The 12,933-nt window shown below is 39.1% G+C and overlaps 1 protein-coding gene across 1 annotated transcript in view; it reads left to right on the top strand.

The window, feature by feature from the left end:
* The window catches only part of LOC124646278 (dynein axonemal heavy chain 7), a 36,177-nt gene extending 24,495 nt beyond the window's left edge, over positions 1-11,682 (top strand). Inside the window, exons 50-75 of the mRNA XM_047186395.1 lie at positions 319-544; positions 1,017-1,162; positions 1,401-1,596; positions 1,771-1,841; positions 1,919-2,076; positions 2,198-2,351; positions 2,597-2,730; positions 3,090-3,363; positions 3,736-3,877; positions 4,172-4,350; positions 4,752-4,915; positions 5,212-5,353; positions 5,437-5,503; positions 5,584-5,729; positions 5,818-5,970; positions 6,048-6,177; positions 6,798-7,039; positions 7,409-7,565; positions 8,067-8,233; positions 8,469-8,477; positions 8,565-8,585; positions 8,785-9,022; positions 9,274-9,425; positions 10,061-10,198; positions 10,704-10,847; positions 11,296-11,682. Of these exons, the coding sequence (XP_047042351.1) occupies positions 319-544; positions 1,017-1,162; positions 1,401-1,596; positions 1,771-1,841; positions 1,919-2,076; positions 2,198-2,351; positions 2,597-2,730; positions 3,090-3,363; positions 3,736-3,877; positions 4,172-4,350; positions 4,752-4,915; positions 5,212-5,353; positions 5,437-5,503; positions 5,584-5,729; positions 5,818-5,970; positions 6,048-6,177; positions 6,798-7,039; positions 7,409-7,565; positions 8,067-8,233; positions 8,469-8,477; positions 8,565-8,585; positions 8,785-9,022; positions 9,274-9,425; positions 10,061-10,198; positions 10,704-10,847; positions 11,296-11,502 (3,957 nt within the window). The 3' untranslated portion in view covers positions 11,503-11,682. The remainder of the gene's footprint in view (positions 1-318; positions 545-1,016; positions 1,163-1,400; positions 1,597-1,770; positions 1,842-1,918; positions 2,077-2,197; positions 2,352-2,596; positions 2,731-3,089; positions 3,364-3,735; positions 3,878-4,171; positions 4,351-4,751; positions 4,916-5,211; positions 5,354-5,436; positions 5,504-5,583; positions 5,730-5,817; positions 5,971-6,047; positions 6,178-6,797; positions 7,040-7,408; positions 7,566-8,066; positions 8,234-8,468; positions 8,478-8,564; positions 8,586-8,784; positions 9,023-9,273; positions 9,426-10,060; positions 10,199-10,703; positions 10,848-11,295) is intronic.
* The last annotated feature ends 1,251 nt before the right edge of the window (positions 11,683-12,933 follow it).

Here is a 12,933-nt window from a genome sequence, read left to right on the forward strand (position 1 = left end):
TATTTATATTTGCCCATATTTACCGCTTGACTGCTAAAAAGGGAAGTAGTCAAATTGCCTTTTTGTTTCATTATTTTTATTTACATACAAAATTTCTGTTATCACGAAAAATGTGGTATTGTATTAAAGTACTTCATTAAAGCTAAAAAAGGTGTAACTTTTTCTTACATCGATATTATCGTACGGGACATTTTGAAAATGAACGGAAATCAGTTATAAATATAGCTCACTCACTTATGCGACAATATGTCCCTTACGTTCAAACAATTTTCTGATATCTATGTATAATCCAAAAACTAATTCATAAAAGTAATACAGGATATAAAACCAGACAAGATACCAAACCCATCTGGAGTGGGTACCGTAGAAGACTATTGGGGGCCTTCAAAGAAGATCCTCAACGATATAAAGTTCCTGGAGTCGCTGCAGAACTATGACAAGGACAATATCCCGCCAGCTGTGATGAAGAAACTACAGACCACTATCATGCAAGATGAAGGTTTCGTGCCCGAGAAGATTCGAGCTGTCTCGGTGGCGGCTGAAGGTACGATTCATTTTAGGCCTTAGGGTAGGTTCAGAATGGCTATTACTCAGAATAGGCTATTACCGCAGTTAATAAAATAATTATATATCATGTATCATGTGTTTCGGATGGCACGTTAAACTGTAGGTCCCGGCTGTCATTGAACATCCTTGGCAGTCGTTACGGGTAGTCAGAAGCCAGTAAGTCTGACACCAGTCTAACCAAGGGGTATCGGGTTGCCCGGGTAACTGGGTTGAGGAGGTCAGATAGGCAGTCGCTTCTTGTAAAGCACTGGTACTCAGCTGAATCCGGTTAGACTGGAAGCCGACCCCAACATGATTGGGAAAAAAGGCTCGGAGGATGATGCAGTTAATAAAATAATTAACTAGTGTTGCCACTTTAACAGTTGAAAGCAATTGTATTTAAAATCTCAGGTGTGTAATCGCAAAGTTGATTAAAACATGAAAATATCGTTTGATGCTTCTTTTCTAAGGTATGTGCAAATGGGTGATTGCGATGACGAAGTATGACAAGGTAGCCAAGGTGGTGGCGCCTAAGAAGCAGCGCTTGGCGGCTGCTCAGGCTGTGTATGACAAGGCCAGCGCCGCGCTCGCTGTCAAGCAAGCCCAGCTCAAAGAGGTAAGTTGTACCATTTAATTATAACGATAGATAACCAAACCGTAACCAGCCTTATACTTTCCGCCCACTAGTTAAATCACTGATTTAACAGGTGAAAATGGTTCGGTTATAGTTAAATGGCTCACCGTTACTCATCGTCACGTTTAATTTGTAGTTTGTTTAATTGTATAATTGACTTTTCATTCCTTGCATTAACTTACTTGATTGAAGATTTAAAACAAGATTTGTCCTACCCAAGGTACAAGACAAACTGAAGACATTAGAAATGGCGCTAGCTGAACAGAGTCGCCAGCAAAAGGTATTGGACGACGAGGTGATGGACTGCAGTAACAAATTGAAACGCGCTGAGATGCTCATCTCCGGTCTCGGGGGAGAGAAGACTCGGTGGACGCAAATCGCTAAGACTTTGCGGGAAACTTACAATACACTCACTGGTAAAAAAGACAACGAATGTGTTTTTGACAAGTCATTATTAAAATAATATATAATAATACTTAAATGCAACTATAACTAAGGCGGATTCCAACTTGCTATCTGATTAGGTTTACCTATCTATTTCGGTCTCTTAAGTCTTAACTTTTGTATCCTTAAAGTGGTTTCAATTTCAGGGGATATTTTGATTGCGGCCGGTATCATAGCGTATCTAGGACCATTTACAGCAACGTTTAGAAATAAACAGGTACGATTATACTGACATGAAGTAGTCATTGACGTTGTATGCCCGATGAATATGATAATATTGAAATGTTTTTGTAGATGAAAGCCTGGGCCCAGGCGTGTGCCGACTGTGGTATAGTGTGTACATTGAACTACAGTCTGATCAAGGTGTTAGGCGAGCCTGTCACCATTCAGCAGTGGAACATTGACGGATTGCCCGCCGATGACTTCAGTGTGGAGAGCGCTATCATCATCATGTGAGTAAATTATATGAAGATAGTACTGAAAAATAAGGTTGGTGAATTTGGGGCCAAGCAGCATGTGCTTGGTGAAAGAAATTCCTTTAATTTTAAAAAATAAATATTTTCTGTAAAATAGGACTGCAAGGCGCTGGCCTCTGATGATTGATCCTCAAGGCCAAGCTAATCGCTGGATCAAAAACATGGAGAAACCGAACAACATCTGTATAGTGCGTATGACGCAAGCTGACTTAGGACGCGTGCTAGAAAACGCCGTGCAGTTCGGACAACCGGTAAGAAATTGTTTATCTACTTACATTGTAACTTGGTAGGTATATAAACTAGCTTCTGTCAGCGGTTTCACCCGCATCCCGTGGAATCCTCTCCACGAACCCGGATAAAAAGCCTATAGCCTTTTTCGATAAATGGGCTATCTAACATTGAAATATTTTTTCGAATCATACCAGCAGTTCCTGAGATTAGCGAGTTCAAGCAAACATATAGATTTGTAATGAAATAAATATGAGCTCCTTTTCAGGTTTTGCTAGAAAACGTACTAGAGGAATTAGACCCGATGTTGGAACCTCTGCTTCAACAACAAACTTTCAAACAAGGCGGAGCGCTGTGCATCAAAATTGGTGACACTGTTGTTGAATACAGCAAGGACTTCAAGTAAGTATTTTTGTTACAGTACTTTTGTGCATTATTTCTGGCCCCAATGTATGTAATGTATGCTTTGGAGTAGAAACATACTATTAAATAAGTAATCATACATCAACAAATGTACCAATTTCAATCTTTAAATGAATAGTTTATTTCTAGCTTGCGATCCGCCCGGCTTCGCACGGGATAACAGTATTTCCCCACTTTTTAATGGATGTTATTATGCACCTTCCTCTTGAAACACTATCTGATACAAAACCGCATGAAAATCGGTTGCGTAATTTTGAAGATTTAAGCGTACAAAGGGACAGGGATATAGGGACAGAAAAAGCGACTTTGTTTATACTATAGATGATGATATTTCACAGATTATACATAAGTACAAAACTAGCGAACCCTCATTACCTACCCGAGGTAGGTGTTCGGGTTACTCTCGTGAACTTCATGTTAGCCATGGACGGCTTACAAGCTCAACTCCTGGCTCGAGTGGTAGCGCGAGAGAGACCGGACTTACAGCAAGCCAAGACGGACCTCACGACGCAAGGAGCTGAACATCGCAGGCTGCTGCAGGAGATTGAGAGGAAGATATTGACTGTCTTGTCCACTTCCGAACATTTGTTAGAGGATGAGGAGGCTGTGCAAGTAAGTGTTGGTCGTTTTTAGGAGGTTCATAAAATTAGTTGTGGTGTTAGGTGAGGATGAAGATGAGAGATCGCGTTATAATAACCGATCCGGCCCTTGCTTTTCTTTGACATTAGCTTCATATAAATTTGACATAATTTATTTGTCAAAATTCAATCTCCAATCGCAACACAATAGATGAATCTGATATTTTAATTCGCAGTTAACGATACATAACCGGTTTTTGTTGAAGTAACGACTAAGGGAATAAGTTGCGGATTTTTTATTAACTTTAAGTACCTATAGGTACAATACAGATTTTCGGGCGACAACGTGTAGTTAGTACAGTTGACTCATACATAAACCAAATTATTACCTGTTGCTTACGTATAGATTCTGAACTCTGCAAAAGAAACTTCGAACGAGATCAAAGAGAAGCAGGAGGTGGCCATGACTACAGAAGCGGCTATCGACGTCGCCCGAGACGACTATGTGCCTATTGCCGTACACTCCACTGATCTATTCTTCCTCATCGGTAAGTTAAAAAAAATAGAAACTGCTTACAAACATAATCTCGGACAGAAATTTAGTTTATTTACAAAAGAAAAATTCGATATTCATATTAAGTATAAATTATATTCTTCTATTTTCGGTAATTATTACAAAATTAAATTTTCGATCCGTGTTTTTGGTTGTAAATTGTCAATGTACGCGTTCAATCATTGTCTTTTGATTGTATTTTATAGCGTATATTATATATCTAAGCCTTTACTACTGCTATAAGTTTGTATCACCCTACTCAATTGAGATTCTTTGTTTTCACACGAAGCTTCGTTGGCGCACATTGATCCGATGTACCAGTATTCGCTGGGCTGGTTTGAAGGCTTGTTCGTAGCCGCCATTGACAATACAGAGAAGGTAGAAGAAATATCTGAACGACTGGCCATATTGAGGAAATACTTTACGTATTCGCTTTACGCCAACATCTGCAGAAGTTTGTTTGAAAAGGTAAAAAATGGTACTGAAACATAAAGTAGCCTGTAGTTCGTCCTTACTTCCTTACTAATAATATAAAGGCAAAAGTTACTCTAATTGCCTTTCTACCTATAGTAAATCTTGAGTAGTCTTTTATTTCCATCACACTTCGATCAATTAAGAGTTGAAATTAATTTATGGGTTTCCACTTTAACAGATACATTCATTATCATGCGCTCAATCAAATAGCTCCAGATATATCTCAAGAGAAGATCTTGTCTTGAGCTATTTGCTTGAGTAGTATTCCATTCTATAATTAAGAGACGTCTTCATCAATTAATGTTCAGCTGTACGTCAGTACCTTATACCAACTAGGTAGATATACTAATCATATTACCGATTAATTGAATACACAGAAAGATATCATATTGCAGGATAAAATGGTGTTTTCCTTACTATTGGTTATCACGATAATGATAGCGGAGAAGGAAGTAACAAGGAATAATGTGATGTTCCTGGTGGGAGGGGCGCAACCCCGGCATGTGGTGCATAACCCCGTGCAGTTCCTCAGTCCACAAGCCTGGGCAGAGTTTAATGCGTAAGACTCATCTATATGTTTATTCATTAAATAGGGATCTTTTTACTTGCGTTTGGATTGAATATTCAGATAGAGAGGAGAGGAATAGAAGCGTGAAGCATTGTGCCGACGTGCAAGAGCCAGTGGCTAGTAATAAATAAGTTTGTTTCGACAGATTTTCTGAAACAAATACTTATGCCCTACAAAAGTATTTCATATTATAAGAATGTAACTTCATTTATGCAATTTGTTTAGTAGGGTACCTGTTAAGTGTTATATATCAAAATTCTGAAAATGTCCTTCATCCTTATCTTCAGGTTGAACGAATTACCAAAATTCAATGGCATTTTGGAACACTTCTTAGCCAACGTGGCAGTATGGGAGGCGTACTGTGACACGCCTGACCCACAAGACAAACCCTTGCCTTCACCGTGGGACACAAAGCTTGATATGTTTGAGGTAAACATAATATTTACATAAAACTCTTCAATAACCCGGCAGTATGACGCACTAAACTAACTTGGACTCGCTATTTTTCACAGAAAATGATGGTCATGCGTTGCATGCGGTTAGACATGATGGTGCCAGCAGTCCAAAACTATGTGGCAGGTAAACCTTAACTTTTAAACACTTGCTAGGCGTCTTCAAAGTTTTTTTAATATTACCTTAACATGAAACCTTGTTTTCAGCGAAAATGGGCCGCAGATTTGTGGAACCTCCGTTGTTTGACTTGGCATCTTCATACGCGGACTCTCATTGCTGTATTCCTCTACTATTCGTGTTGACACCAGGCTCTGATCCCATGGAGACTCTACTCAAGTTTGCTGATGATCAGGTAAGGGCCAACCACCATTTCCATACTTAAGACAACAGGTCGTGTACCCAATTCTCATTTTGCGTATGTATCTTATATATTTTCTCAGGGTTTCGGCTCCTCTCGTTTGTTTTCACTATCTCTGGGTCAGGGACAAGGACCAATTGCAGTAAAGCTTATTGAGGAAGGTGTACGAAGCGGCACATGGGTGGTTCTGCAAAACTGTCACTTGGCTAAGAGTTGGATGCCCACGTTAGAAAAGGTATACTTAAATAAGCTGCATTTACTTCAGCCCTTCCACGAGACATTTAGTTGTTCTAATCATTCATCCCGGTTCAGATTTGCGAAGGATTGACGCCAGATGCCACGCATCCAGACTTCAGGCTTTGGTTGACGTCTTACCCAGCCGACCATTTTCCGGTATATGTGCTGCAGAATGGTGTCAAAATGACCAATGAACCACCGCAAGGTAACGTTTTAGGTGATCTTCACACTGCCCCGCATCACGCTGCATCTTGCGTGTCGACGCACCTACGCGCGTTCCTGCGGGAGTGCAGATCTGCATCATCGTGCGGGTTTTTCGCGCACTCACGCGCGTAGGTGCGTTTAGTAGATTCACGCACGGCGGCTCTCATAGAGTTCCATTTTCAAATATACACGTCACGCCCATTCGAAATCACGCGCGGCACTGCGGGATTCAGTGTGCCATACCTTGCGTCTCGCCCCGCACCTACGCGCGGGGGTGCGTGTTTCTCCGCGTGTATGCGCGTGATCCGCATGAACGCACGTGGATGCATTTTCAGTGTGTTGGACTATGCGTGTTTTCCATACAAACGGAGATATTTACAAGCAACAGAAAAAAACGCATCCACGCACTACGCTGTCGCCTTATTCAATTTAGCAGTTTCTACTTGGTATACACGTTTGAATTACCTAGTTTATTTTTATACAATCTCAAAATGAAATAAACTTAAAGCCTAATTTTGAAACAAAATCACTTGGTTAGACCTGGCCGAGCCTTAAATATGGCAAAGTTGACATAGGTACTCTCATTAACATAAATATAAATGTCTGTGATACTAAACCCAGGTCTGCGAGCGAACATAGCCCGGTCATACAGCAGCGATCCCATCAACGACCTGGAGTGGTTCGAGGGCAACAAGCAGACAGAAGTCTTCAAGAAGCTGCTGTTTGCTCTGTGCTTCTTCCACGCGGTGGTGCAGGAGCGGCGTCAGTTCGGACCCCTGGGCTGGAACATCCGCTACGAGTTCAATGAGACCGACCTCCGTATTAGCGTCACCCAACTCTATATGTTCCTCAATGAGTATGATGTGAGTGTATTGACGGCATATCTGATTATTTCAATTTTTTTTACATATTTTTCAAACTTGTCAAGTTAGAATTTTTCCTAGAAAGTTTTTACAAAGTTTTACATTTGAGAATTTTTTCATATTTTTTAAACTTTCCTTCGTTTTCATTATTGTACTGCTTATTATATTAAAAAAAAAATCAGTAACCTGTTAACTTTTAAATACCTGTTTAACGATACATTACACGTTAAGGCTGGAATGAAAAAAACAATCCTCACATTCCGTCTAGGGGAGAACACTAATAAAACATTTGTTTCCACTTTTTATTCTTGTACCTTGTCGTCGTGATTGATATCTACAACAATTACTATTGTAATAACATTTTCCCAGGACGTACAATTCATAGCTCTGCGCTACCTGACCGGCGAGTGCAACTACGGCGGGCGCGTGACGGACGACTGGGACCGGCGCACGCTCAATACTATCCTCTACAAGTTCTACAACCCTAAGGCCATTGAAGTACATAACTATGCGCTTGATCCTTCAGGTAAGCATGTAAAAGTAAAATTCCTGTACATGTTTCTCTACTTTCTGGTGGGACTGCTATAAGAAAATATCTCCAACTTAAATGAGCATATATCGTAGCATACCGTGCCCACTTACAGCCAGTTTCTTCATCAAAGTTAAAAACCAAAGTTATGTCATAAAGTAAAAGGAACGGTCAAATTAGTTTTTTCAAGGCTAACGTAACAGCAAAGCTAATACATTAAATCGTGAAAAAACGAATTTGACCGTTACAATTACTTTATAACATTACTTTGGCTTTTACTTTTGATGAAGAAACTGGCTGTAAATCTTCGTGGTTGATCTGGAAAATAAAAGAAAATTAAAAGCACTCGTTCACCAACTAGGATTTTGATGGATGAAGGATTATTTTGGTGGCTTTTTTAAACTGTAAAGTCAGTTCGAAGAACAACAGAACTAATAAAAGTCTAGCTGTTAAATAGTGAGCGAACACCAAAATCAACAAGACTTATGATTACCTCAGGTGTATACCACATCCCGACTCTGAAAGAACACAGCGAGTTCATAACCTTCGCTCGTTCGCTTCCCGCGGCCACGCCACCCTCCGTGTTCGGCTTCCATACCAACGCAGACATTACGAAGCATTTCCGAGAGGCTGAGGATTTGCTCGACACAGCTATACTTACACAGGTCACCAATTACAATAATAATTTACCTTGCTATGTTACTAATTAACGTACCTAAAACATGAATGATGAAGGGAGTTCCAAGTTTTTTCTCGAAGTATAAGTAAATCATTTGTAATTTTATGGTAATATGTAGTTATTTTGTTCTTCGAGTTAGATTTAATTAGCTGTAACCACTAATAACTTTAGATTATGTAGTACTTTTTCATGTTTCATTTTTCCTCGTTGCAACGGAGCAGGACCGAACGGTAAGACATTTGATTGAATCTAGCTATTTGGATGTAATTTTATGTATGAATCATTGATATTACATTACTCATTTTCATGCTTGAAAGGATCTCGAGAAAAAATATCAGGTAAGTCCTTTAAAGTTCTTATGAAAAAAAAAAAAAAAAAAAATGAAAAATATTTATTAGAATATTTATTATATTGCACAATACATAAGATTGCCATTAACCCATGTGAATATATAATATTCTATTTATCTGAACATAATAAAAAAGCAAACATGCGCTATTGACGTTTCTATAACGTATTTTTATTACGTCCCCACAGGACAGCATGGCGACCGGTGACACAGATGTGACTCCAGAAATGCAAGCGATGGCCATAGCAGAAGACGTGTTAGCTCGCCTTCCCGACAAGATCCTCTCAGGGCCGTCACACGAGGGCGACATCAAGCCTTCGGACATGACGCCCATGTCTATCGTGGTTATACAGGAGGCGGCTAGATATGATCGACTCGTCAATGTCGTGAGGTCTAGTGCTAAGGCTGTTATTGGAGCTGTTCAGGGTAAGTTCATAGAATGTTACATGCTATATTATGTTCTGTATGTATGGCTATGTTATGTATCATATTTTTCAAATATGTAAAAGAAGACGGAAAATCCAACGTTTCTAATGACGTGTAATTTTACCAAGAACCCCTATTTTTTCATTGAAAAGAGTATTACAGTTTTGCTGAGTTTGCATCGTGACTACTCGAAACTATGACTGAACGATAAATTAAACTCTTTTAAATGTGTACCTACTTTCATGACGCAGGAGTGAGTGTTCTAAACGACATAACAGAAGAAGTGCTGACGAGCATGGTGAGAGGTCGCATCCCGGCGCTGTGGGCTGGCAAGAGCTATCCCTCGCTCAAACCCTTCGCTTCATACTTCAACGATCTGCTGGAAAGATTAGCCTTTTTACAGGTGACAATACAAAATCTATTCCGATTTAAATTCAACTGTAGGTTTCAAGAAATGCTCGACTTCAATCTGCGGTTCGTATAAAATGTAGTTTTCCTTTCAGAACACATTCCGATATTGTCGGGAATTGGAAGCGTGCCCGCGAAATACTCATGCACGCGCGCACATACACATCTGACTCCGAAGTCAGTCGTGTGAGCAATTCACATGGCTGACCTCAGAAAATGTTAGGATAATTTCATTTCTGTATCGCGTTATGACTGCGAATGTAAATGTTTTACGTCCCTTCTTGTCATGAAACAGGGCTTTACGATTATGTTTTAATTTGAATGTAGATTATTATTAAGACTTTATACCTGACTAGCTTCCAGCCGCTGTTTCATTGTTTTCCCGCACATGGATAAAAGGCTGTTGTGATGTTATTCTGATATACAAGTTATATTACTACCAAGTTTCATCAAAATCCATCCAGTCGTTTTCACTCACAAACTTTCGAGTTTATAGTAATGGAAGGATTTCGACGGGAGATATTTTCATTACAAATATTGTGTTTTCGCTGACAGGACGTAAATCTTTGTCTTGCCGCTTTATGTGCGAGCTTTGAAGCAAAGTTTTCAATATAAGCTTTGTATTATCAGCACTGGCACGAGCACGGCCCACCGACGGTGTTCTGGCTGTCCGGCTTCTACTTCCCGCAAGCGTTCCTCACGGCCGCGCAGCAGAGCTACGCGCGCAAGTACAAGATACCCATCGACCAGCTCGCCTTCCATTACGAAGTAACTAACTTTAGCTTTATACGAAACCTGAATCAAACATGGTACAAATTCAAATAACGACCACCGATATCTAGTCTAGAAACAGCACCTTTCTTTTGCTACGCACAAATAGATGATTGGACTTGTGGCCAGATTCACCAGTTATAAAAAAAAATTGTACTACCAAACTGTAATGAATTGTTTTTTTTGTACTAATGAAGTCTCCGATAGCCTATCAGGATAACTTATACGATAGATAAACCATAACTTGGTTTCACAGGTATCTGGCAGATAACATTAGTTATAGATATCAGATAACTAACTGACACTATCGTTAATCTGTGAACTGAGCCTTAAACTGACACGTGTGGCGAAGACCTTTTAAATGTATCTACTCAATAAGTCAAATCTTTATTAGCATTCCATATGTTATACAGGTGGTACATTTTACTATCTAGTCACAATATGAACCCATAGGGCACAGCTTAAAGAAGAACATCTACTACATCTTACTTATGAATATTAGGTACAGAAGCAGCTTGAGATAGACACGCCGCCGGCTGAGGGAGTGTACATCCGCGGCCTGTTCATGGAGGGAGCGCGGTGGAACATGGACACCATGTGCGTCGACGAGTCCATACCGAAGATCCTCTACGACGACTTCCCGCCGGTTAGTACATGCTATTACATTTGCATGCTATTACACTATGTTATTTAAATAAACTACGCCTAGAAGACGAGTTGTGTTCTTCAGAAGATTGGGGCAGAAAAGACCTGTCAGGTCATATCGTCATGACCTCGGTGTCCAAATTAAATAAGTTAATGTTAAAAAATATTTCGTGGATGAGGTTTAAAGATTGTTTATTTGTATCACATATTTTTCCTAAATCATGTATCGGTTTTCGTGTGGTTCAATGTAGGTAGAGGTTCGGATAATTTAGGAATATAATGCCACAATAGGCTTAACTTAATCTTCTCAAGAATAACATAAAAGTGCATAGGTTATAGCAGTTAGCTCGGTGACAGAAAAATAACCCATGTTGCTTACAGTGATCGTATATTTAAAATTCAATAACTCAGTAAGTAGAGCCAGCTTTCCATAACATTTTTCTTCACAGGTATGGCTGATCCCCTTGAAGCGCGAGGACGTGCCCACAGACGTGTTCTACAACTGTCCACTATATAAGACCGGAGATCGACGTGGCGTGTTGTCCACCACGGGGCACTCCACTAACTACATTCTGTTCATGCTGCTGCCCACCAAGTTGGAGCCCGACCACTGGATCATGCGCGGCGTGGCGCTCCTCACGCAGCTGCCCTTCTAGAATGTTCCAGTATGTTCCATTTATATTTTTGTTTTCGTTCTGGATCTATTCGGATCTTCACGAGATAATGAGGGTTCTCGATACTTTTTCTGCCGCCAGGCGGCGCTTCGTATGCGTCAGGTCCAAACAGCTGTCAAATAGTATGGAATTGTAGGGTCCGAACTTATTGTTTATTGAAATTCTGTTATATTGGAAGTGTTATTGATTTTATTATGGACTACGGTCAGAATAAGGTTTCCGAACTAAAAATTGAGCTAAGAGAGAGGGTGCAAAAGTCACTGGTACTAAGGAAAAGCTTGTTGAAAAATTTGTTAACACAATATGATTTAGTTTTTTTTATTTACTCAACCTCAATAGTAAAACAATAATGCAGTGCTTTAATTATAAAATAAAAAGAAAAACACTAAAATCGTTCACTATTCATAGTAAAGATAAGCACTTTGACAGTTACCTGGACCTGACGACTCGGTGCTGCCACCTGGTGGACGCCATTTTAGAAAACCCTCATTAACGCTAATATTTGACTAATGCATTTTTTAACTTTTTTCTCGTATTTACCTGCAGATCTTCGGAAACGATAAATTCCAAATTATATTGTAGTCATTCTTCACGCTGAATTTTCAATAACTTAGTAGCGTTTTAATAACTTTTGTCGCTAATTAGTATAATATCACAAAAATCAGTCTTTATTCAATTTTTGAAAATAAAAAAGCTCGTAAAATCTGTTCCAACTCGCCCGAGAGATTTAACGATATGCTGATAACGTGATCATAAAGAGATAAAGTTATAATTAATGCACGCTGAGTGGGCGTAGGCAGATTAAGTTTGTACGATTTAACATTCACAAAACAATCGTTATCCATTCAGCGAATAAAATTGTTTTTAAAAACAGTTCAGCGTTTTATAATGTTTCATTACTAATCCTCTACACTTCGAATTTATATAAATCTTTTCTGTCAATGAAATGTAAGATCTCGACGTTTTGATGATACCATTTTATACGCCAGATGTGCTCCATTTTTCTGCAATATGGCTTCTTAATTAACTTATTTAATATTTATAGTTTGTGAGAATTTATTTGAAGAAGCAATGTTATCATGGAAATTGTTTTCAATGTAAAGTTTTAAGTATTTATTGTTAGTAATTATTTTTGTCGTAACTTGGTCTAGTCACCTAAGAAATAATGTTGAGTTATGTTTAATTATTCATTAGTTTGTTCTTTACGTGAAATGCAATTGATTTTAAAGTCTTATTAAATATTTTTATGATAGTTTGTCGTTTCATTTTTGCACCTTAATTGTTCGCCGTGGTCTCCGATACATTTTGAAAGCAAAAGCTCATTCGAAGTTTTTAAGTCTAATTTAAAATATTAGGTCAACTTTTATTCGGTGTTTGGCTATAGAATGAAAGCTTAAAAAAATCTTTTGTTAT

Source organism: Helicoverpa zea, chromosome 3, assembly GCF_022581195.2.
Source record: "Helicoverpa zea isolate HzStark_Cry1AcR chromosome 3, ilHelZeax1.1, whole genome shotgun sequence".
Lineage (NCBI taxonomy): Eukaryota > Metazoa > Arthropoda > Insecta > Lepidoptera > Noctuidae > Helicoverpa > Helicoverpa zea.